This window comes from Hyla sarda, chromosome 1, assembly GCF_029499605.1.
Source record: "Hyla sarda isolate aHylSar1 chromosome 1, aHylSar1.hap1, whole genome shotgun sequence".
Lineage (NCBI taxonomy): Eukaryota > Metazoa > Chordata > Amphibia > Anura > Hylidae > Hyla > Hyla sarda.
Genome location: NC_079189.1, coordinates 263,053,084 through 263,079,515, shown reverse-complemented (window position 1 = coordinate 263,079,515; position 26,432 = coordinate 263,053,084). Strand labels below are relative to the sequence as shown.

Sequence of the window (26,432 nt, the reverse complement as noted above, 5' to 3'; positions counted from 1 at the left end):
TCGATTTGCGCGATTATTGCGATTATTTTATTTTTTTTCACTTACTGAATCGATTCAAAATATTTTTTAATCGATTCTTTTAGGGATGTGGAATTTGTATCTCCTGATGCCCGGGACATGCTGTTCCGGGTGTCAGGAGATACAAGTCCCACATTTGTGGAGCCGGGCAGGCCTGATCTGAAGCGGCGGCGTTCTGGGTGTACGGAGCGGTCTCCGACTCGTGCCCGCTCCATACTCTGCAGCCCCAGGCTGTTCTCAGTAACCTGGGGCCGCCGCTTATAGCCAGCATGCGGCGATCGCCGCGGCTGGCTATTAAAGGAGTAGTCCAGCGCACACTTTTCTCATCTTACCTGCATACGCTCCCCCAGTGCTCCGGTACAGGTGTTCGGTCCCCGGGCTGCATTTTTCTTACTTCCTGTTAGCACGTCACACGGAGCTTCAGCCTATCACCAGCCGAGGCGGGACATCGCTGCGGCCGGTGATAGGCTGAAGCTCCGTGTGACATGCCAGGCTATCACCGGCCGCAGCGATGTCCCGCCTCAGCTGATGATAGGCTGAAGCTCCGTGTGACGTGTCGGGCTAACAGGAGGTAAGAAGAATACAGCCCGGGGACCGAACACCTGTACTGGAGCTACGGGGGCTCATTGGCAGGTAAGAGAAAGTGTGTGTTTTCTTTTATTTTGCAGCCCGGACGGGATAAAATGAGAAAAGTGCGTGTTGGACTACTAGATCGCCGCTGTCAAAGCGGATCTGTGAATGCTCCCTGGTGGGCGATGTATCGGGATATATCGTCACCTAGACTGTATCGAGATATATCGAATCACCACACTGGTATCGCGAATCGTATCACCAAATTCTTGGCGATTCACACCCCTAATGGATACTAGATTCTTGGGGCTATAACATTGATCCAGGGATTAATTCTGATCGCCATGTTAATGTCAGGAAGGAATTTTCCTATTTGTCAGGCAATTGCCGTTAGCCTCATATTGCTTTTTGCCTTCCTCTGGATCAGCACAGTAGGGTTTTAGGTTGAACTTGATAGGTTATAAGTCTATGTAAGGTCCTTCGCATTGTGGTCTATGGTCCCTGCTGTAAAGCATATTAACAGCTCGGGCAAGATGGCATCCCCCATAATGTGTGTGTAGTAAAAACAAAAAAAACAAAAATATTAGAAATTAAAAAAACTGATATTTTTTTTTAAATGCTACACATTTAAAATCCTACACAGGTCAGTTTTCACTTGGAAAGTTTTTTCACACTTACATAATCTGGTAATTACAGATTCGCTACAGACCTATTGAAGTCAATGGGAATCAACCAAATCTGCAGCAGATCATGTATGTGTGAACGTACCTAGTTTCTATGCAGCGTTTTTATTTATTTTTATTGTTTTTTAAACAGCATATTAAAGATTTCTTAAAGGAAATCTGTCATCAGCACTAACCTGTCGGTACAGACAGGTAGTGCAGGTGACACTGATAACTATACTTACCTGCCCCAATTACGTGCTGTGGTTCTCCCGCAATGTTCTGGGGCAGACTTGGAGCATGGGTGGAGCTTAGTGACATCACCACTGCTGCTTTTCTGCTGGGTCCTGCTGCTAGCAAACAGTAGCAATTACGTCACTAAGCTCTGCCCATGCTCTAAGTTGGCCTCCGAATGGAAGATACTGTGGAAGATTGCGGGAGAACCATAGCAGGGAACAGGGCCACGTGAGTATCGTTGTCATCAGTGTCATCGTTTATCAGAATAGAAATGAAGGTTTCTCCAAGATTGTGGTATTGCAGTATTTCGAAGAGGATGTGTTAAAATTTAGTGTACATGCGGTATGCACATTAAAACGTGACATGGTAATGCTCTCTTTACATCTGTCAGTGGCTTTGCTTGGATCCTGTGGAAAATTGTCATATTTGACAGAAAAACCTAGCACACTAACAGCTGATACTTTGACGCAGTCCCAAGAATGCAGATATGAACAAAGTCAAAAAGATGTTTGACATATTTTTTTCATGTTTTTATAGTCCTACAGGTTAACCTTAGCCTGCTTTGCTTTTTAGTACTTAAACGAAAGCTAATTTTGTTAATTTTAATGTTAACAGATAATTTAAGATGTCTAACGGTTATGAAGATCACATGGATGATGTATGCAGGGATGACATGGCCAGAACTAACTTAATTGTGAATTACTTGCCTCAAAACATGACACAAGATGAGCTGCGCAGCCTTTTCAGCAGCATTGGGGAGGTGGAATCTGCCAAGCTAATACGTGATAAAGTTGCAGGTAAGTTTTCTGTTTTTGCAATTACAAATACTAAATTTTCAGTTATTCTAAAGTTCTGAACAGTGTATTAAAATTAAACAAGGAATTATTTACTTTTTTCTACCTTGGCTATAAATGCTTAATACAAATTTATACAACTGGGTGAGAAGTTAACATCGTGGTATTGTGGTAAGGTATGCCATTGATGGTCGAATAGCTAGGGGGAAAACCATAGTAAGGCAGGTACATATCCCCACAATTTACACTAAGCAGACTGGGAATGACCTAAAAAAAGTGACACAAGCCCATGAAGGCTATACACATTTAAAAATATAAGTCAGCAATAAGAGGGCAATGATTGAACAACTCATAGAATGTGTGAGTCCATGTTCATCTAGTTTTATATGTTTGCATGCTCTGGGATAAAAGTCCAGTGGGCGCTTTCTGCAACCTAGAACCTAAAGGTGAAAAGTATTAATTTTTATTTTATTTTTTTGTTCTCTTGGGCCTAAGTGTAGTTCCATTTACTGTGAAATTTGTACTAATTTATAAGAGAGAAAAATAAATCACTAAGTTAAAGGGGTATTTTAGCCATCAACACTTAAAGGAGAACTCCAGAATATAAGAATGGTCCCCCATACTGCCGGCACTGCGGCTGGTAATTGGCTGAGTGCAGTATGACTCTCCGACCACCGGCAACCAGGAAGAGGATCGTGGCGGAGGCCAGAGCCGGTTACCGGAGGCCCCGGGGGAGTGGAGAAAGGTATGTACATCTTTTATTTTTTTTTATTTTTTTTTACTGCTGGCAGTATGGGGGACAATTTTTATTTAATTTTTACTCCGGTTTTACATATCAGCTGTCTGCAGAAAGTTATACAGATTTGTAAATTACTTCTATAAAAAAATGTAATTCTTCCAGTACTTATCAGCTGCTGTATTCTACAGAGGAAGTGTAGTTCTTTTTCTGTCTGTCCACAGTGCTCTCTGCTGACACCTCTCTGTGTCAGAAATTGTTCAGAGTTGGAACAAATCCCCATAGCAAACCTCTCCTGCTCTGGACAGTTCCTGACATGGATAGAGGTGTCAGCAGAGAGCAATGAAGTCAGACTGAAAAAAACTTCTCAACTTCCTGCTGTATGGAGCGTACATCAGCTAAGTACTAGAAGGAATAGTAAAAGTAATTTACAAACCTGTTTAACTTTCTGGCACCAGTTGATTAAAAAAATGTAGTAATTGCTTTCCACCGGAGTAACCCTTTAAAACCCTCTGCACAGGCGTGTGTGGCTTGCCTCTTCAGATGAGTAGGTTGTTTTCACATTATATGCAGCGTTCTCTAAAGTGTGTTTTGTAGAGAAAAGGATGAAATGGTTAAAATGATAGAACTGAGATGTGCTATATAACTGAAGTCTTTTATAAGCTCTTACACTTAGAAGAGCAGTGTCAGGCATGTACTACAGTGTGTGGAGCTATTCAAATATATCTTACACAAAGCATGTGTATATCTCCATGTACCGTATTTATCGGGGTATACCACGCACCGGCCTATAACACCTACCCTCATTTTTCCAAGGATATTTGGGTAAAATTTTTTTTACCCAAATATCCTTGGTAAAATGAGGGTGCGTGTGTGCGCATGTGTATGCCCCAATAGACTGTTTCTGACCCCCGCAGAAGCGCAGCTTTTGCGAGGTCAGAGACCGCTGTCGCTGCCCGCTTCTCTCCCCCTGGCTATCCAGAGACTGCTGTCGCTGCCCTATTACCTCCCCCATCCCTGGTTTTAGAATTACCTGTTCGCGGGGTCCCCGCTGCTTCTGGCTCCGGAGGCGTCCTTGGCTGTCACTGTGCGCCAGGCCATTGACGCCACTTGTCATTGAAGACGTCACTTGTCATTGCGCAGCCCATAGCAACAACGCAGGACACTGCCGGAGCCAGAAGCAGCGTGGACCCCGGGAACAGGTCATTTTAAAACCGGGGATGGGAGGGGCAGTGGTGGCGGCGGCGATCTCTGGACCCCAGGATAGGCTGGGGCAGAGAAGCAGGAGGGACTGCAGGTCTCTGGACCTGCAAAAGCCGCTGCAGTTCATTGATTTAAATCGCCCGCTTTAAATCATTGAACTGCAGCTGCTTATCGGCATATAACACTCAGATAGACTTTAGGCAAAAAAATTTTGCCTAAAAAATTAGTGTTAAACGCCGATAAATACGGTAATTCTGTCATTCTCAGAAAGTCAATTTAGCTAGGACAGACTACTTAATGAGACTGAAGTCTTACTGAAGTGCTACTGTGCAGGAATTAAACAGATTGCACTGTAGGCGTAGTGGTGAGCAGTGTGCATTATATGGGCAAAAAAACGAGTTGGTTTAATCTTCCCTGTGATGGTACTACAGGGAAACTAAATATTTAACCCCTTCCCGCAGAATGTCATATATAAACGCCGGGTTGTGCAGTGCGTTCGCGCATCCCGGCGTTTATAAATGACATGCAGTTAACCCGGCGATGCGCAGCATCGCACGGGTTAACTGGCAGAAGTCCCGCTGTTTCCAGCAGGGGACAACTTCTGCTTCACCCCCAGGACCATCCATTGATGGTCCTGGTCAGCGATCACTGTGATTGGTCCCTGTGGACCAATCACAGTGATCTGGGGTGAAAGTTCAGATCCCCCGCACTGCCCGCCCCTGGAAGTCGGGCAGAACGGGGGACGAAGGCTGCGGGGGCTCGCGGGGACCTGCGGCACACGGGGGGGAACAGGAGGGGACCGGCGGACTTACCTGATCCAGCGGCGGGACCGAGGAGCAGCGCGGGACCGGCCACGTGGACGAGCAGCGACGGGTGAGTATATGGTCCTCAGAAGCAGCAGTGAAGATCTTCACTGCTGCTTCTAGGAGTCTGAAAACTACAACTCCCAGCATGCCTAGACAGCCTTTGGCTGTCTGGGCATGCTGGGAGTTGTAGTTTTGCAACATCTGGAGGGCCTCAGTTTGGAGACCATTGTATAATGGTCTCCAATCTGTGCTCTTCCAGCTGTTGCAAAACTACAACTCCCAGTATGCACTGACTGTCCAGGCATGCTGGGAGTTTTAGTTCAGCAACATCTGGCCCTTCAGATGTTGCCGTACTACAACTCCCAGCATGCCCTTCAGCTGTCTGGGCATGCTGGGAGTTGTAGTTTTGCAACAACTGGAGACACACTGGTTGGGAAACATTGTCTGTTTCTAACTCAGTGTTTCCTAACCTGTGCCTCCAGCTGTTGCAAAACTATGACTCCCAGCATGCACTAACAGACCATGCATGCTGGGAGTTGTGGTTTTGCAACAGCTGATGCAAGCCCCCCCCGCCCCGCCACCCCCGTGAATGTACAGGGTACATTCACATGGGCGAGGCTTTTACAGTGGGTTTCTCGCATCTTGAGATGCAGCAAATTTTGCGCTGGGAAACTCGCTGTAATCCCCCGCCCATGTGACTGTACCCTAAAAACACTACACTACACTAACACAAAATAAAATAAAAAGTTAAAAACACTACATATACACATACCCCTACACAGCCCCCCTCCCCCAATAAGAACGTCCGGTACGCCACTGTTTCCAAAGCAGAGCCTCCAGCTGTTGAAAAACAACAACTCCCAGTATTGTCGGACAGCCGTTGACTGTCCAGGCATGCTGGGAGTTTTGCAACAGCTGGAGGCACCCTGTTTGGGAATCACTGGCGTAGAATACCCCTATGTCCACCCCTATGCAAATCCCTAATTTAGGCCTCAAATGCACATGGCGCTCTCACTTTGGAGCCCTGTCGTATTTCAGGGCAACAGTTTAGGGCGACATATGGGGTATCGCTGTACTCGGGAGAAATTGCGTTACAAGGTGTGGGGGGCTTTTTCTTCTTTAACCCTTCATGAAAAGGAAATGTTGGGGTCTACACCAGAATGTTAGTGTAAACATTTTTTATTTTTTACACTAACATGCTGATGTTGCCCTATACTTTAAATTTTCACAAGAGGTAAAAGGGAAAAAAGCCCCCCAAAATTTGTAACGCAATTTCTCCCGACTACAGAGATACCCCATATGTGAGCGCAAAGTGCTCTGGGGGCGCACAACACGGCCCAGAAGGGAGAGTGCACCATGTACATTTGAGGTGATTTGCACAGGAGTGGCTGATTGTTACAGCGGTTTTGACAAACGCAAAAAAAACAAAACCCCACATGTGACCCCATTTCGGAAACGACACCTCTCACGGAATGTAATGAGGGGTGCAGTGAGAATTTACACCCCACAGGTGTCTGACGGATCTTTGGAACAGTGGTCCATGAAAATGAAAACTTGTACAGCCCACTGTTCCAAAGATCTGTCAGACACCAGTGGGGGGTAAATGCTCACTGTACCCCTTGTTACGTTCCTCAAGGGGTCTAGTTTCCAAAATGGTATGCCATGTGGGTATTTTTTGCTGTTCTGGCACCATAGGGGCTTCCTAAATGCGACATGCCCCCCGAGCAAAATTTGCTCTCAAAAAGCCAAATATGACTCCTTCTCTTCTGAGCATTGTAGTTCACCCATAGTGCACTTCAGGTCAACTTATGGGGTACCTCCATACTCAGAAGAGAAGGGGTTACAAATATTGGGGGGTATTTCCTGCTATTAACCCTTGGAAAAATGTGAAATTTGGGGGGAAACACACATTTTAGTGAAAAAAAAATATTTTTTTTTACATATGCAAAAGTCGTGAAACACCTGTGGGGTATTAAGGCTCACTTTATTCCTTGTTACGTACCTCAAGGGGTCTAGTTTCCAAAATGGTATGCCATGTGAGGGTTTTTTGCTGTTCTGGCACCATAAGGGCTTCCTAAATGCAACATGCCCCCAAAAACCATTTCAGAAAAACGTACTCTCCAAAATCCCCTTGTCGCTCTTTCCCTTCTGAGCCCTCTACTGCGCCCACCGAACACTTTACATAGACATATGAGGTATGTGTTTACTCGAGAGAAATTGGGCTACAAATATAAGTATACATTTTCTCCTTTTACCCCTTGTAAAAATTTAAAAATTGGGTCTACAAGAACATGCGAGTGTAAAAAATTAAGATTGTGAATTTTCTCCTTCACTTTGCTTCTATTCCTGTGAAACACCTAAAGGGTTAAAATGATGACTGAATGTCATTTTGAATACTTTGGGGGGTGCAGTTTTTATAATGGGGTCTTTTGTGGGGTATTTCTAATAAGAAGACCCTTCAAATCCACTTCAAACCTGAACTGGTCCCTGAAAAATTGTGAGTTTGAAAATTTTGTGAAAAATTGGAAAATTGCTGCTGAACTTTGAAGCCCTCTGGTGTCTTCCAAAAGTAAAAACTCGTCACTTTTATGATGCAAACATAAAGTAGACATATTGTATATGTGAATAAAAATTTTTTTTTATTTGTAATATACATTTTCCTTACAAGCAGAGAGCTTCAAAGTTAGAAAAATGCAAAATTTTCAAATTTTTCATCAAATTTTAGGATTTTTCACAAGGAAAGGATGCAAGTTACCACAAAAATTTACTACCATGTTAAAGTAGAATATGTCACGAAAAAACAATCTCGGAATCAGAATGATAACTAAAAGCATTCCAGAGTTATTAATGTTTAAAGTGACAGTGGTCAGATGTGCAAAAAACGCTCTGGTCCTTAAGGCCAAAATGGGCTTGGTCCTGAAGGGGTTAAGTGATCTGATTGCTATGGCCAACTGCTCTGGTGTTTCTTTGCACAGGGTTTGATAAGTCCATCCTTTGGTGTCTTTGACTAGCTGTTGGGAAAAATAATACATGTTTTTTTTTTTTTTGTTTAACCTCTACAGGATTTGTGTATAGTATGGGGTAGATAAAAAATCAAAACCTTCCCATGGCAACCACACAGATTGCTGCTTTCATTTTTCACAGGCCTTATTAAAAATGAAGGCAATCTGATTGGTTGCTATGGGCAACTTTTCATCCGGACAGGTTTTGATAAATCTCCCCCATGTGCTAAAATGCTGCTCTCAGATGTTTATTTGGAGCCTGAAAAAAATCTGAGAATACATACACATTTATCATGCTTTTTGCCTTTAATTATTTTTTTAGTGTGTGTAAAATTGTCCTTAAAGTCACAGCAAGCTCTGCTGGGACCCATTTTTGTGACTTTTTATAAATTTTTTTCTTCCAACCACTGCATTTATCTGTACCAATGTAGTGGTCATCGATTTTTATCATTTAGGATTTTTGGAAAGTGGCTCGTTTATGTTAAATGGACCACATTTATGCTACTTTTTTGATAAATTTGTCCCAGCCACATCAATTTAATCCCAAGTGAGTAATGAGTACATTATGTACACCATGATAAATTCTGTTACTCATATAAAATAGTAGTTACACTCACCCTTGTGTTCTCCCAACCCCCCCCCCCCCCCCCCTTTCCAACCTTTAAGAACTATTGCCTAGGCAAAACCCAGATGCCCCATACCAGAGGGAAAAATTCCTTCTTGACTCCAATATGGCAACCAGAATACATCCCTGGGTTAACGTTTTATCACCTTTTAAAGGAGAAGTGCGGCGCATATCAATAGCTATTCATATACTGTACAATCAAGTTATAACGGTGCTCAATATACTTGCGCTGTAAATATTGAACCGTTTGTCTGCTTTTCCTCTTGGTTTACCGGAAGCTGGGTAGTCCAACTGAGTAGCGTGACTTTTGAGGCCATAGAGAATCATAAGGACACCATCTTAGGCTCAAAACATCATCATTCTCCCACAATGCTTCAGGAGTTGTTTCTCCTCCTTAGACTCCTGCTCCCTTTGGATGAAACTCCCCTCTCCATTATTATTCCTAATTCATTATTCTTCTCAGCTCTGATACACTGAGCTGTCTTGGCGCTTCATCGCCACCCTCTTCTGCCTGCCAGACAATAATATAACTAATCCTGGCACCTGCGCACAACCCAAATCATGCTCCTGGCATAGTACGCATGCGTACATGCTAAGTTGCAAAGCAGCACAGCAAACCTACGCTAACCAAGTCCGTAGTACACTACGCAAGCACTGGCAGTGTACTATGGACTGCTGAATTCTCAAAGTAGCGTACATCGATTATGCTAGCCCCATACTAACTGTGGAGTCCGTAGTGAAGTGTGCATGTACGTACGATTTTCGATGAATGATGTATTAGGGGCTTGTGGGCTCATTGGAGATGAAGTCACACACTAGCCGCAGTTGCCTGCATGAACCCGGAAGTAGGAAATGTTATATGGTGGTAACAGGAGAATGAGAGCAGCCAGACTGCAATATTGTGATGAATAGAAACTATAGCGATGGAATGGGGTGTGTGTGTGGTGTGTTTTTTTTTAATTTTTGTTTTTTTAATTTTTGTTTTTTTGTGTGTGTGTACTACATATCTTTATTCCGCCCTAGACATCTTGTCTGATCGTGGTGGTTCTGCTGCTGGGGACCCCCATAATCTCTCCTGCTGCCCCCCGAATCATCACTGCACTGAGCCCCCCATAGACTTGCATTGAGGGGGTGGGCGTGACGTTACAAGGGACGGAGCCGTGACGTCACAATACTCCGGCCCCTGTATTGTAATTATGCACAGAGCAAAAGCTTAGTGCAGTGATGACTCGAGGGGGCTGCCAGAGAGAGTGTGGGGATTCCCATCAGCAGGACTCCCGTGATCAGACATCTTATCCCCTATCCTTTGCATAGGAGGATAAGATATCTAGGGTGGAATACCCCTTAAAGGAAATCAGGATTTTTTTTATTTTTGCACTTGAGTTTTTTCCTGCCTCCTTTTTAATAGTCCTAATTATTCACCTACAGACACATATGAAGTTTTGTCTTTTTGTGCACCAATTGTACTTTGTAATGACCTGAATAATTGTACCACAACATTTTGCAACTTTTTCAGTTTCTACAGTGCGTGATTAACCCCTTCCCGCTATAGGACATATGCATACTTCCAATCCGACACGTTCGTGCAATTGGACACATGCATACAGCATAGCTATCTCCGGCACTGCCGCGGACAGTGCAGTAGATCGGCGACGGGACCCGGCTGTCAATCACAGCCGGACTCCCACTGCAGCTGCCGGAGCTGCGATCGCGCCGGTCCCTGCATCATTAACCCCATCTATGGTGTTGACAGGGGGAGCGCTCTTCCCCTGTTCTCCAACGACGGTGCCGCCGCGATACAATCGCGGGTCGCTGTTGGTTGCTATAGCAGCAGGAGGTCAGATCATGACCTCCTGTATGCCTGCTACGGAAGCCTGTGAGATCCAGCCAGAGGCTGGATCGCACAGGCTGTAGTGTGTGCAGCTCATCAGGTTATACTGTGCTGCAGTACAAATGTATTGCAGCATAGTATAACCTGTAAAAAATAAAATAAAAAGTTCTTCAATAAAAGTATGAAGTGTAAGTAAATAAAAAAATGCCCCTTTCCCAATAAAAGCCCTGTATTATCACCAAAAACACAAATCATATACATAATAGGTATTGCCACGTCTGTAATGACGTGTACTATAAACCTATAATGTAAATTATCCCGCACAGTGAATGCAGTTTATTAAAAAAAAATATCAAAAACGCAAAATTCGACAATTTTTGTACAAATAGCGGAATAAAAAAGATCAAAAGGTAGCACAAAAATGATACCAATAAAAAGTACAGCTCATCCTGCAAAAAATAAGCCCTTAATGGCGTCGGATGAAAAATAAAAGTTACGGCTGTTGGAAAATGAATGGCAGAAAAATAACTTTGCTCAGAAAAGGAAAAAGAACATAGAAAGCTATATAAAATTGATATCGCCATAATCGTACCGACCCACAGAATAAATAGAACATCACTTTTACCGCACAGTGTACACCATAAATTTTTTTTTTAAACAGAAATTTTCCCGTTTTTCATAAAAAATGCTTTGTGTCAACAAAAATGCACCTCTTATATAAAGTACAATGTGTCACGAAAAAACAACCTCAGAATCGATCTGCTCAGGAAAAGCATTCTAAAGTTACCATTTAAAGAGATACATGTCAAATAAAAAAAAAGAGCCTGGTCATAGAGGTAAAACGGGTTGGTCCTTAAGGGGTTAAAATGACAAATTATCTAAATTCTATAAGTCCATATAATGAAAATTATATATAACACTGCAAAAAAAGTTAAGATCATTTAACCCCTTCCCTAATAAGTTTGAATCACCCCCCTTTTCCCATAAAAAAAACTGTTAATAAAAATAAACATAAGTGGTATCGTCGTGGGCGAAAATGTCCGAAGTATAAAAATATATATCTTCAATTAAAGGGGTACTCCGATGGTCAAAAAATAAAAATTTCCACGGGACTACCCCTTTTAACCCCTTAAGGACCAAGGACGTACCGGTACGTCCTGAATCCTTTCCCTTTCTATAAAGTGGCGCCACGTCATGGCCGGGACCCGTGGCTAATAGCGTGCAGCAGTGATCGCGGTGCAACGCGCTATTAACCCTTTAGACGTGGCGTTCAAAGGTGAAAGTGAAAGTGAAACCATACCAGTTAACTCAGGGAGCTGTTCGGGATTGCTGCGTCTCGAACAGCTGTAGGACACGAGGAGGGTCTCCTACCTTGCCTCCTGGGGTCCGATTGCCGAATGACTGCTCAGTGCCTGAGATCCAGACATGAGCAGTCAAATGGCAGAATCATCAATCAATGTAAAGCATCAGTGTGTGCAGTGTTATAGGCCCCTGTGGGAGCAAAGAAAAGTGAATAAAGATCATTTAACACCTCCCCTAATAAAAGTTTGAATCACCCCCCCTTTTCCCATTTAAAAAAAAAAAGTGTAACTAAAAATAAACATGTGAAGTATCCAAGCAAGATACAGCTCACTCCTGCAATGCGCACACCTGTGTCTCGGACCCGCCGGCACCGCCCCGGCTTCCACAGTAAATCCAACACAAACGAATGTCCAGCACTAGGTATGCGAATAAAATTTTTCCGTTTATTGAAGTTGCACAGGACAAACAGGTACAAGTGGTCTTTCTGACGCGTTTCGCGCTTAGATGCGCTTAGTCATAGAATAAAGACTTCACACTAAAGACACATTAAAATAGTATTTGTGAACAATCACGTGACTGATAGGAATCAGATATGTTGGAAAATGTGGTCCGGATTTTCTCCGATACTTTCTCCGGAATTTATCCACATTGTAGTCCATCACTTTATTATATACATACTATTAAGACAATGCATGTATCTCTACTATATTTTCCCGGTGTGTCTTTTACTCAAAAGTACTTAATAGTATGTATATAATAAAGTGATGGACTACAATGTGGATAAATTCCGGAGAAAGTGTCGGAGAAAATCCGGACCACACTTTCCAACATATCTGATTCCTATCAGTCACGTGATTGTTCACAAATACTATTTTAATGTGTCTTTAGTGTGAAGTCTTTATTCTATGACTAAGCGCATCTAAGCGCGAAACGCGTCAGAAAGACCACTTGTACCTGTTTGTCCTGTGCAACTTCAATAAACGGAAAAATTTTATTCGCATACCTAGTGCTGGACATTCGTTTGTGTTAAAAATAAACATGTGGTATAGCCGCGTGTGGAAATGTCCGAATTATAAAAATATATTAAACCGCACGGTCAATGGCGTACGCGCAAAAAAAATTCCAAAGTCCAAAATTGTGTATTTTTGGTCACTTTTTTATATCATGAAAAAATGAATAAAAAGTGATCAAGTCCGATCAATACAAAAAAGTACTGCTAAAAACTTCAGATAACGGCGAAAAAAATGAGCCCTCATACTGCTACATACCGTGGTCAACCACGGTTTTGACTCCGGTTTAAAAACCGTACTGCAACCACATACGTTTTTTTTTAACATGGACGTCAATGGCAAACGCATATGTATATGGTTCCATATGGGAAAAACGTATACGTTTTTTTTACTTTGCACATGCGCATTTGAATCCTAAAGTCCCCACCCAAAACCCCTCCCATTAAAAATGGACAAAATTTTCAAAAACTTATTTTTTTTTTCTCTATAAAAACGGACGGAACAGTATGCACTTTTAAAAACAGTATACTGTTTAAAAACGCATACGGTTTACTTTTTCCCATACTGTTCCATAAGTTTTTTTCCCATACGGTTTTTGATAGAAAACGTATGCGGGAACCGTAGTTGAAAAAACGTAGTGTGAACCCAGCCTTAGATGGTTATGTTCATTAGAGGGGTTAATCCAGGGGAAGATGTAATGTCCCATTACCTTTTATACTTCCAACGCTTTTGAAGGTCCCCTAGACCTCTTATTATAGGTGGATATATGTTAATTGTAGGTGAGGTATATGGTAAAACCATTACATTTTTTTTACTGGTAGCTTTATTTCTAAATTACAAGCTCTGTTCTAGTTCTACTACTGTTTTATGTGGCCTAAACTCACTCTCCAGATTAGTGTCTTCTGTGTGGTTACATTCTCTATGCATCCTACAGTACAGTCCTCACATAAGTCTGACTGTAATGGAGCTCGTGTATGAAGTTACCAGTAACAAAACGTTACTCTCTCAATCTCCCTTACACTACTAATTGGTAGAAAGGTTTAAAAAAAAAGTGCTGCTAAGAGTTTATAATATTGTTTGAAAGAGTTTTTATTTAATCTATGCCTTACAGAGTTCAAAAACATGGACACATCTGAACACGAGTGTTTTTGTGGGGGGGGGGGGGGTCCTATCTTTGACATATCAACAGGAAAGCAGGGAAGGCTGTTAAACATCCAATTTACAAATGTAGGTTTAAAGGAGAACTCCAGCCAAATGAAATTACCTTTTTTATATAGCTATTCGTGACGAATCGAATTTACTGGAAGTTCGCTCATCTCTAACTTCTCGGCTCGGCAGTTGCTGACTTTAGCCTGTGTAAATTCAGCTTTCAGGTGCTCTGGTGGGCTGGAAAAGGTCCTGGAAAGAGTCTCCTAGGACTGTATCCACCTTTTCCAGCCCACCGGAGCACCTGAAAGCGGAACTAATTTATGCAGGAAAAGTCATCAACTGCCGAGCCAAGAAGTTCGTGACTAATCGAATTTACTGTAAGTTCGCTCATCTCTAATAGCTACCTATGTTAGTTATGTAACTTGTGTGCAATGTACAAGTGTAATCTTTTCTGAGCTTATACCATGTTTCTCTCAACTTTTTCCTCCAGGCAGGAAGTCCAGTAGTTCTTATTACACATGATGTAACATCACACTTTAGTGTGCCATGTGATTGTCCCTGATTGGTTGAGGTGAACACACTTCCCTTTTTGTTATATTCACTGCTTCTCTAAACATTTGACCTGCTCAACAATCTCTCAAGGCAGCCCTTCCTGCAGCTCACAGAAAACAAGCGGAGGGGCTGATGGTTTGTGTAGTTTTTTTTCTCTCGGTTATATAGTGTAGGGCAGAGTATATGTATAGGTGTAGATTTTAACATTTTGTGCAGTAAATGAAACTATGAATGCGCAACGTTGTACTGTTCTGAGTAGGCTTTTAATTTCTTTACAGAACTCTAGTTCAGAATTTTGCTCTTGCGTGTACTGGACCATGAAAAGGTTTGTTTTAATGGCTGAAGTATATTAAAATGGGTCAATGATCCTACAGTGATTGCTCTATACAATAGTAATTTAAGTAGGGCTCACAGGTCTCTATCATCCTTTAGTCGAACAAGCATACCTGTTGTACAAGTAAACAGGAGAATGGGTGGAGAGGTGGGTTAAAACAGACTCTGCAGTACTGCTTTGTGTATAATGTATTATGCTTGCACAAATAATAGCTAAAGGTAACACTCGCTTGTGCTTTCCCACAAATTTTCAGTGCACTCTGTTGTTTTTGCTAATCCAGGTGCAACAGCAGTTGGTGCTAAAACATAAGTGCTGTCTGTGGCCTCTGACATTACTTGTACAAGCGGCTTAACCCCTTAAGGACGCAGGACGTAAATGTACGTCCTGGTGAGGTGGTACTTAACGCACCAGGACGTACATTTACGTCCTAAGCATAACCGCGGGCATCGGAGCGATGCCCGTGTCATGCGCGGCTGATCCCGGCTGCTGATCGCAGCCAGGGACCCGCCGGCAATGGCCGACGCCCGCGATCTCGCGGGCGTCCGCCATTAACCCCTCAGGTGCCGGGATCAATACAGATCCCGGCATCTGCGGCAGTTCGCGATTAAAATGAACGATCGGATCGCCCGCAGCGCTGCTGCGGGGATCCGATCATTCATAACGCCGCACGGAGGTCCCCTCACCTTCCTCCGTGCGGCTCCCGGCGTCTCCTGCTCTGGTCTGTGATCGAGCAGACCAGAGCAGGAGATGACCGATAATACTGATCTGTTCTATGTCCTATACATAGAACAGATCAGTATTAGCAATCATGATATTGCTATGAATAGTCCCCTATGGGGACTATTCAAGTGTAAAAAAAAATGTAAAAAAATGTAAAAGTAAAAAAAAAGTGAAAAATCCCCTCCCCCAATAAAAAAGTAAAACGTCCGTTTTTTCCTATTTTACCCCCAAAAAGCGTAAAAAACATTTTTTATAGACATATTTGGTATCGCCGCGTGCGTAAATGTCCGAACTATTAAAATAAAATGTTAATGATCCCGTACGGTGAACGGCGTGAACGAAAAAAAATTTAAAAAGTCCAAAATTCCTACTTTTTTAATACATTTTATTAAAAAAAAAATTATAAAAAATGTATTAAAAGTTTTTTATATGCAAATGTGGTATCAAAAAAAAGTACAGATCATGGCGCAAAAAATGAGCCCCCATACCGCCGCTTATACGGAAAAATAAAAAAGTTATAGGTCATCAAAATAAAGGGATTATAAACGTACTAATTTGGTTAAAAAGTTTGTGTTTTTTTTTAAGCGCAACAATAATATAAAAGTATATAATAATGGGTATCATTTTAATCGTATTGACCCTCAGAATAAAGAACACATGTCATTTTTACCAGAAATTGTACAGCGTGAAAACAAAACCTTCCAAAATTAGCAAAATTGCGTTTTTCGTTTTAATTTCCCCACAAAAATAGTGTTTTTTGGTTGCGCCATACATTTTATGATATAATGAGTGATGTCATTACAAAGGACAACTGGTCGCGCAAAAAACAAGCCCTCATACTAGTCTGTGGATGGAAATATAAAAGAGTTATGATTTTTAGAAGGCGAGGAGGAAAAAATGAAAACGTAAAAATTTAATTGTCTGAGTCCTTAAGGCCAAAATGGGCTGAGTCCTTAAGGGGTTAAGAGTGAGACATGAGACATGGCTCATACACTTAATCGCCCCAGTGGTTTCTACCTAAATCACTCTGCCAATCACTACCTGAGGTCGATCCCTCTTATGGTCAATGATGAACACCATTGGATTGAGTGGGGTTAGTATAGTACAGTGGCCTCTCAATTTCAATATTAATTGGTTCAAGAACAACCATTGTATTTTGGCGAATTAGGAGTGTCAACTCAAAATAAGAGAAACTGATAAAAGCAAAATTACCAGATAACTAAAAAAAGATAGAGACCTTACATGTAGACAATGGTTACATGTGACAAAAGGTTATTGTAGCTAGAGGGATACTAGTCCAATACCATAACACTTTTTGTGGTTCTGCCCAAGAGTTAAATTTTACACAGATTACTTTGCAAGTGAATAAAGGATTCTCACATCCATAACAAATGTAAAGTACTGCAGTTAGTTGGATAACATTTTATACCGTAATGGGCAATCTCCCGCCTATTCTCCGCCTCTCTGCATGAATGCAGTTTGTCGACCAAGGCACGAAGCTGTGGCCAACACCCCCCCCTCAATGCAACCCTATGGGAGAGCTGTACATACAGTGTTTGGGTATCTCCGGCTCTCCCAGAGAGATACATGATGGTGGTGTAAGATAGTGAACAAGCCTCCATTCATGAGAAAAGCAGCGTGCCCGGCGGGGGGGTCCCAGTGGTCGGACCCCCGCAATCTAAAACTTACCCCTATCCCACATATAGGGGATATGTTTTATATAACTCCTTTTTAATACTCTCCCTTTTAAATTACCATAAATAAAAGGTGCACATTCAGGAGCATCAGGTGTCCGTTTTAGCATGCAACATCTCCTTACCATTTACAACAGGATAGACGTTCCTTTTATGAAGCTAGCACAGGAGCTGCACAGTCTTTATTAGAAATTCAACTTTTACTATTCTACTGCTGTACATACACTATTTTCTGTGTATATTTTTCCAGCTTTTTTTTTTTCCTTGGTTATTTCCCACCTGTCTGAGCTGCTTTGTAACCTCCCCCTGCTGTTATCCTTAACCCTTAGCACAACAATCGTCAGAAATTGATCTAATCTTAATATTAAACCGGGTAGTAAACCTCTTATGAAGCCTATTTAGAAAGTTGCTTTATTTTGCATTCAGGAATCAAATCGACAATATACCAAAACGGAAAAGATGTCCATTACCTTTAAGTATTGCACTTGTCCAATGTGCATAGTGACAATGTGGCTGGGGGATAAAAGTATGAAGCGCATTTCATTCTTATTAGCATTAGGCTCCAAAATGTCCCCGCCCTCCCCAGAAAGCTTTCACTTTTATCCAAAACTTGCTCCAAAACTAGCTGAGTACCTGACCTTGTCCAGTCTTCTTGCCTAAACCTTAAGGGAGAGGAAAAAACTGATGCTCGTGTTCTCATATCCTGACCCCATGTGGGGCTGAGCTGTGATGGAGATTGTAGGCTGGAAATGGAACGGGTACATTTTTTGTGCAGACCGTGGCTTGTGGGAGAGATGTGGCTTGCAAGCCGGATCGACACATTCACCCGAAGATGTGGAGTAAGGTGGGGCTGAGCTATGATGAAGATTGTGGTTGAAGGACCTGTGATGTGCGTGAATTAGGCGAAGATGTTGTTTTCGGCCTCGGGCAGAAGCAAAAGGGCCGAATTTAGAAAGGATGTACCATGCAGAAGGGATGTGTGGCTTTCAAGCTGGACAAACACAATGCCATGAGATGTGGAGCTTGTGAAGTAAGGTACCAAAGTTATACACAAACCCCTACCCTCACAATTGGGAGTATGTTGGGGTTAATTTAACTATCCTATATTTTTAGTTCACATATAAGTAACTTGTACAAAGTTTCATCGAAATATCTTCAACCTATATATTTATAGATGTGGGTGTGACTGTCTACTTTTTTTTCTTTTATAATATTTTCTGCAAATTTTTGGTGCTCCCCAATGATCTCTCACTTATTAGAGGTGTTAAATAAATGAAAACCTCTTTGCTTGGTCATTCATGCGCAGTTTGGCACATGCCCATTCCTGCCAAAAGTTCCAGACATCTGAAAAATAAGGAATAGAAAAAGACATTTAATAATATAAAAAAGAAGCATGAATGATTGCATCACTTACGAAATGTGCTTGCATCAATAGAAACCTTTGTTTGCTTCCAGTACATATAAACATAGAACATCAATGTAACATTTGTCTTTTAACCTCCTAAGGATGCAGGGCGTAGGGTCATAGCCGAGTGGTCCTGGCGGCTATCAGGCACTAGGACCTCTGTCTAAACCCAACTTTGATCACCGTGTCTAAAGTGAAAGCAAACTTCCCGGCAGCTCAGTGAGGCTGTTTGGGACTGTTGCGATGAAATCAGTCCATGCCATGGAGCAGCAGAGAGCCGATGACACTGATCAATGCTATGCTACGGCATAGCAGTGAACAGTGTATGCCGTAAAGACAAACATGTGGTATAGCCACGTGCGTAAATATTTGAACTATAAAAATGTTAAACAGCATGGTCAATGGCGTATACGTAAATTCCAAAGTCCAAAATTGCGTATTTTTGGTTATTTGGTATACCCTTATAAAATGCAATCAAAAAGCCCCATCAAAACAAAAATGGTACCGATCAAAACTACAGACCACGGCGCAAAAATGAGCACTCATTGCCCTGTATGCGGAAAAATTTTACAATGATCAGAAGATCAAAGTTTTAACCACTTAACGACGCAGGACGTATATTTACGCCCTGCGCCGGCTCCCGCGATATAAAGCGGGATCGCGCCGCGATCCCGCATCATATCGCGTGGGTCCCGGCGCTAATCAACGGCCGGGACCCGCGGCTAATACTACACATCGCCGATCGCGGCGATGTGCGGTATTAACCCTTTAGAAGCGGCGGTCAAAGCTGACCGCCGCTTCTAAAGTGAAACTGAAAGTATCCCGGCTGCTCAGTCGGGCTGTTCGGGACCGCCGCGGTGAAATCGCGGCGTCCCGAACAGCTGATCGGACACCGGGAGGGCTCTTACCTGCCTCCTCGGTGTCCGATCGACGAATGACTGCTCCGTGCCTGAGATCCAGGCAGGAGCAGTCAAGCGCCGATAATGCTGATCACAGGCGTGTTAATACACGCCTGTGATCAGGATGAGAGATCAGTGTGTGCAGTGTTATAGGTCCCTATGGGACCTATAACACTGCAAAAAAAAAGTGTTGTTAAAGGTCATTTAACCCCTTCCCTAATAAAAGTTTGAATCACCCCCCTTTTCCCATAAAAAAAAATGTGTAAAAAAAATAAATAAATAAACATATGTGGTATCGCCGCGTTCGTAAATGTCCGAACTATAAAAATATATAATTAATTAAGCCGTACGGTCAATGGCGTACGCGCAAAAAAATTCCAAAGTCCAAAAAAGCGTATTTTGGTAACTTTTTATAACATAAAAAAAATGAATAAAAAGTGATCAAAAAGTCCGATCAAAACAAAAATCATACCAATAAAAACTAAAGATCACGGCGCAAAAAATGAGTCCTCATACCGCCCCGTACGTGGAAAAATAAAAAAGTTATAGGGGTCAGAAGATGAAATTTTTAAACGTATAAATTTTCCTGCATGTAGTTATGATTTTTTCCAGAAGTGCGACAAAATCAAACCTATATAAGTAGGGTATCATTTTAACCGTATGGACCTACAGAATAATAAGGTGTAATTTTTACCGAAATATGCACTGCGTAGAAACGGAAGCCCCCAAAAGTTACAAAATGGTGTTTTTTTTCCGATTTTGTCGCACAATGATTTTTTTTTCCGTTTCGCCGTGCATTTTTGGGTAAAAAGACTAATGTCACTGCAAAGTAGAATTGGCGACGCAAAAAATAAGCCATAATATGGATTTTTAGGTGGAAAATTGAAAGGGTTATGATTTTTAATAGGTAAGGAGGAAAAACGAAAGTGCAAAAACGGAAAAACCCTGAGTCCTTAAGGGGTTAAACATACGAATTTTGGTGCATATAGTTCTAATATATATATTTTTTTAAATGGTAAAATAGAATAAAACCTACAATCCTAGTAATTGTATGGACCTACAGAATAAATATAAGGTGTCAGTTTTACCGCGTAGAAACGGAAGCCACAAAAAATTACAAAAAGGCAGGTTTTTTCAATTTTTTTCCCCCCACATTTTTTGGGGTTTAGCCATCGATTTTGTGCTAAAATGATTGATGGTATTAAAGTAAAATTGGTAGTGCATAAAACAAGCCCTCATATAGGTCTGTGGATGGAAAACTGAAAGAGTTAAGATTTTTAGAAGGTGAGGAGGAAAAAACTAAAAACCCTTAGTCCTTATGGGGGTTAAATCCTTAAGGATGCAGGCTGTATATGTACATTCTGCTCCCGCCATATGAAGCACTCTGCATTCCCAGTGGGTCTCTGTTGCTTTCAACTCGGGATCGACCGATTATCGGTATGGTCGATATTATCGGCCGATAATGCCCCGACCCACCGCGTCGCACCCCCCACCATAGTGCTGGGCGGTATACCGGTATGGATTTTTGCCCATACCGCTATACCGGTCGGCCCCTCCCCCACCCTCCGAGTCAATAAAAAAATAAAAATAAACTTACCCGTAATGGGGGTGGTCCGGGCCAGCCATCCTTCCTTCCTTTAGTGTCCGGCGGCATTCCGGGTGGAGGGTGAACCGGTCCGGGCTGTCATTCTTCGGGGGGTGCTCTTCTCCACTCCGGGCAGGCACTGGCCTAGTACGCTGCATAGACGCCGTGACGTCAGGTGCGGCATCTATGCTGCGCTACTAGGCCGGAGCCTGCCCGGAGTGGAGAAGATGACCCCCGGAGAAGGACAGCCCGGACCGGTGCACCCTCCACCCGGAATGCCGCCGGACACTACAGGAAGGAAGGATGGATGGCCCGGACCACCCTGACAGGTAGGGGGAGAGAAGCGGGTGGCGACAGCGGCGGCCTATGGCACCACAAAAGCCACTGCAGTGCATTGATTTAAAGCGCCCGCTTTAAATCAATGACCTGCAGCGGTGTTGAGGGGGGATAAATAGCCGATAACTTATACCGGAATATCGGTATAAGTTATCGGCTATCGGCCCTAACCTCCACCGATTATCGGTATCGGCCCTAAAAAAACGATAACGGTCGATCCCTACTTTCAACTACTAGGACCCAAAGCTAATGCAGTATATCACCGATCGGACCAATGTCTGGCATTAACCCATAAAAATTTGCCCCCCCCCTTCTCATTTTTCTAATAAAATGTTATCAAACGACTTGTTGTGTATCAGTGTGCGTAGGTGTCTAAACTATTTAAATATATGAATTAATCTGCACGGTCAATGGCATAAAGGTAAAAAAAAAGTCTAGAATTGCATATTTTTGGTTACTTCATATACTAAAAAAATTAACATGCTATCAAAACAAAAATGGTGGCAATAACTACACATCATGGCACAAAGATGTAGCCCTCATACTGTATTAATATGTTACAGGGGTCAGAAGGACAATTTTAAGCATGCTAATTATACAAAAAGTTTAAATTATAAAAGTAGTCAAATAAAGTGCAAAAATGAAAAATCACTGCCTTTTTAAGGGGTTAAGCTGTTGATGCCACAGGTCGAGAGTGCTTGTCCTGAAGCTGTCAGCATTGTATAAAGCTGGCTTTAAACTCTACCCTGCTCCATACCAAACTGTATCAGCAGTCAAGGGCTACCGCTAATAGCTGGCGCAGAGATTGCATTGTCAACAATTTTTACTGTTTAAATGCTACTGTCAGTTTTGGCAATGCCATCTAAACAGTAACTCCTCGCATTGTCGTTGGTTTCGTGGACGAATCCTCTTTCCGCATCATGGGCAGCAGATTTGTCATAGCACCCCCGAGGCTTTTTGAAGACCTTTGTGTGTGTCGAGACATCTGTTATTACTGTTTGCATATATATTCTTTTTTTTTTTTTTTCCACCTTAAAAAATAAATAAATAAAAAATAGGTCCTCCCCTCATTCTCTATAGTTATTCTGTATCTGGAGCTCTCATAGTAGCTCCAGATAGGCCAGGTTCATACTACGGATTCAATCGGCACTAGGACTTCAACTTGTGTAGATACTGCCCAAAGCTTAACCCGATAACGACCACGGACGAGTATAGACGTCCAGGTTGGCGGCCGTTCCCGCACCTGGACGTCTATACTCGTCCATTATTCTCGTGGGTGCTGCCCAGTGCACCCACGAGATCGCGGCAGGGACTCGGCTGTATCACACAGCCGGGACCCTGCTGCACTGCCAGGACCGAAGTAAACTTCGGTCCCGGCAGTTTTAACCCTTACAGCCGCGGTCGGAAGTGACCGCGGGCTGTAAGTGTTATGACAGAGGGAGGGAGCTCCCTCTGTCACTCCTGCAGCACCCCGCATCGCGATCGCGGGGTGCTGTGTGTGTCCGCGGCTGGCCGGGACCTGCCGCACTGCCGGGAGTGAAGTTCACTTCACTCCCGACAGTTTAACCCTTACAGCCGCGGTCAGAAGTGACCGCGCGCTGTAAGGAGTTCTGACAGAGGGAGGGGCCTCCCTCTGTCTCTCCTGCAGCACCCCGCAGCGCGATCGAGGGGTGCTGCTGCATACCTGGGCAGCCGGGGGTCCTACAAAGACCCCCAGGTCTGCCCTGGGTATTGCCTGAAAGGACGTGCCAGAGGCACGTCCTAATATGCTGCCTGCTAGTGAAAACTGGCAGGCAGCATATAACTGCAATGCTTTGGAATACTAAGTATTCCAAAGCATTAAAAAGTGTAAAAATAAATAAAATAAAAGTGTAAAAATAAATAAAAATGTAATAAAAGTGTAAAAAAAAAAATATATATATATATATATATATATATATATATAAATATATATATAAATATATATATATATATATATATATATATATATATATATATATATATATATATATATATATATAATATATATATTAAAAATAATGTATTAAATGAATCTAATTAAAAAAAATGCATAATGTGAAGGATCGTATTGGTGGACATCCGCAGCATGTAATATGCTGCGGATGTCCACCATGTGATCCTACACATTATGCGGCAGTCACGGTAATGAGCTCGCTGCTGCGGCTGGGTAGCTTTGTGTGTCCACTCTTAGCGGCGGATTTCCCGCCGGCAGTCATGAGCGGACACACTGAGCTACCCAGCCGCAGCAGTGATGGATATATTCGCCATGAGCGGGTGCTTATTCCCACAACATGGCGAATATATCCATGAGGAGCCTTAACTGTCACAGACGCGTTATACTGCCAGCCGACCAAGGACCAATCAGAGAGGTCCCTGGTCCAGCCAATAACTTGTAGGGGTGCGGTATATAAATGGGGTCACTTGTGGGGGTACTGTTCTGCCCTGAAAGCCAAATGGCGCTCCTCTCCTTCTGAGTCCTACCACGCGGCCAAGGAACCATATATGGCCAAAGCGGGGGTATTTCCGAACATGGGACAAGCAGCTAAATAAAATATAGGAGCATTTCTTTCAATATCAGAAGTGATGTACAAAATATATGCCCCCCAAATGATGCATTTGTGAAAAATTGAAAATTTCGAATTTTTAACACTGACTTTGTAATCATTCCTGCCAAAAAACTATGGTGTTAAAATACTCACTGTACCCCCTAGCGAATACCTTGAGGGGTCTAGTTTTTAAAATGGGGTCATTTGGGGGGGTGTTCCTATGTTCTACCTTTTTAATTTCTGCAAACCTTGCATAGCACACAAAAAAAGATGTACTTTTCAAATTTTCAAAATTAAGTTAAATTGTTAGGCTTCTAACTAATTTAAAATGTTAATTAAAAACAAAAAAAAATGACGTCAAAATAAAGTAGACATCTGAAAGTATAAGTTTCATAAACTATTTGGTCAGTATGTATAAACATATGCAACCTATTAGTGTTAAAATAGCAAAAAATCGTAATTTTTTGTAAAAATGTCATGATTTTTTGCATTATAAAAAAAAAACTACAAATGATATCGGCTTACTTTTACTATGTACATGAAGGACAACTTGTGACAAAAAAACAATGTCAGAATTATCGTGATTGGCAAAACGTTACCAGAGTTATTCTCTAATAAAGACAGACATCCCCGATTTGAAAAAACAGGCCTGGTCTTTCAGGGGCGTACAGGTTTATTTGTATTGGTCCTTAAGGGGTTAATCAGAATTTCAAAAGCGGAATTCCATAGTGTAAACCCAACCTTATAGGAAAAACACTAGCCCCCTGATGAATCCTAAGTCATTAGAACAAATAACCAACCCCATAGGGCTTAACCCCACCCTATGGGGTAAAACCCTCTTACTAGAGAGACCCCACTCCCCCTGTATAAAATATAACTTTTACTGCTTTTAAAATGTTATTAATTTAGAGATTAAAAACCTAATTTTAAACCTAATCTAATTTTAAAATATTTGTGTTGATTTAAGGAAAAACACCATTTTTAAAAGCAGTATTTTATACAAGGGGGCTCATTAAAAGGATTGGTGATTGGTTACAGGAAAAACAGACTGACAGCTGTTGGGGCTGTTCAAACAGGCAAGATGATGTGACACAGTGATCACATGATCCCTGGGACCAGTACTTTGTGTGTATGTATATATATATCTTGTTCTGTCCCACAAAAGACAAACCCTTGTGTGACTAAATCAATGGGGGGGGGGAGTGCATTGTAAACGAATACTAACCTTGGTGCTTGTTTGCAGACCCTATTTAGGAGGCAGGGCCAAGCTAATGTTGGAGGATTGCTCTTGCAGCTCTTTGCTTCCATCATTTTAGGCTCTCCTTTCTGGTTACACAGGGAGATGTGCGGCCGACGATGTTTTTGTTTTATAACTTGTCAAAAGAAGTCATCAGCTTACCAATGAGCGTTTGCTCGTTTGCCAGCTAATCGCAATATCTGACTGTTTGGTCGATAATTGCATGTCATAGGGCCTTAACTTGTCATTGTGTAAAAACTAACATGTATTTGCTAAAACTGGAATACCTCTAAGTGTCACTGCAATTGCCTCATCCCTTTATTCCACAAGGGACAGTGTCCACCAATAGCCAGCGATGAATTGTGGATTTTCAGGTCAGTATGCTTATATAGCATGAGCAGCTTATATTGCACCAGTATATTTTTGCTTTGATATTCTTACACGTGTCATTTTGCATAACTAAATCTGTCGCAGTATGTGTACTAGTTTGTTTTGTTTATATTCTATCAACAGTAATATAACTTGACTTTATTTCCAGATTCATATTGCTACTTAAGAGAAATAAGTCTTAACTAGGTATTGCTGGTTAAATTTTTACCACTTGAATGTTTCAAAAATATTTTGATCAGTTTGGCCACCAGTTTTTTTTTTTGTTTATCAGAAAGGCAGGTGACTGGGTTTTCCTTTCCAGATTTTTTATGTATGCAATCAATTCAGAGAGGATTTTTTTTTTTCTTAATTGTGTTTTTTATTTTGTTTTTGTTTTATTTTTTTTCCTTTTGCAGGGCACAGCTTAGGATATGGCTTTGTGAATTACTTAAATGCTAAAGATGCTGAAAGAGCAATAAACACACTTAATGGATTGAGACTACAATCAAAAACTATAAAGGTGAATATATATCTTATAAACCTTAAAGAGCAAAGTGCTTTGACGGGATATCTTTGACTTTGCCACTTATGTCATTCAAAGTTTCCCATGGTTTAAGGGCTCTGCACTTCTGATCTTGCTCCTTGAATAGCAAGAATATTGGACTAGCTTCTGGACGACTCATTTTGTTATTGCAAAATTCTTCAGAGCGAGTAAATTTGTTCTTGAACATAAGACTCAATTTGGTTGTCTTTCATGGACAGGAAGGTTAGATTTGGTAATTCTTTCCT

General features: G+C 41.9%; 1 protein-coding gene across 2 annotated transcripts in view; it reads left to right on the top strand.

Moving 5' to 3' along the window:
• The window catches only part of ELAVL1 (ELAV like RNA binding protein 1), a 54,791-nt gene that overhangs the window by 14,315 nt on the left and 14,044 nt on the right, over nt 1-26,432 (top strand). For both annotated transcript variants that reach the window (XM_056571460.1, XM_056571452.1), the window contains 2 exons: nt 2,103-2,284; nt 26,060-26,163. In XM_056571460.1, coding sequence (XP_056427435.1) covers nt 2,113-2,284; nt 26,060-26,163 — 276 coding nt within the window. In that variant the 5' untranslated portion in view covers nt 2,103-2,112. The remainder of the gene's footprint in view (nt 1-2,102; nt 2,285-26,059; nt 26,164-26,432) is intronic.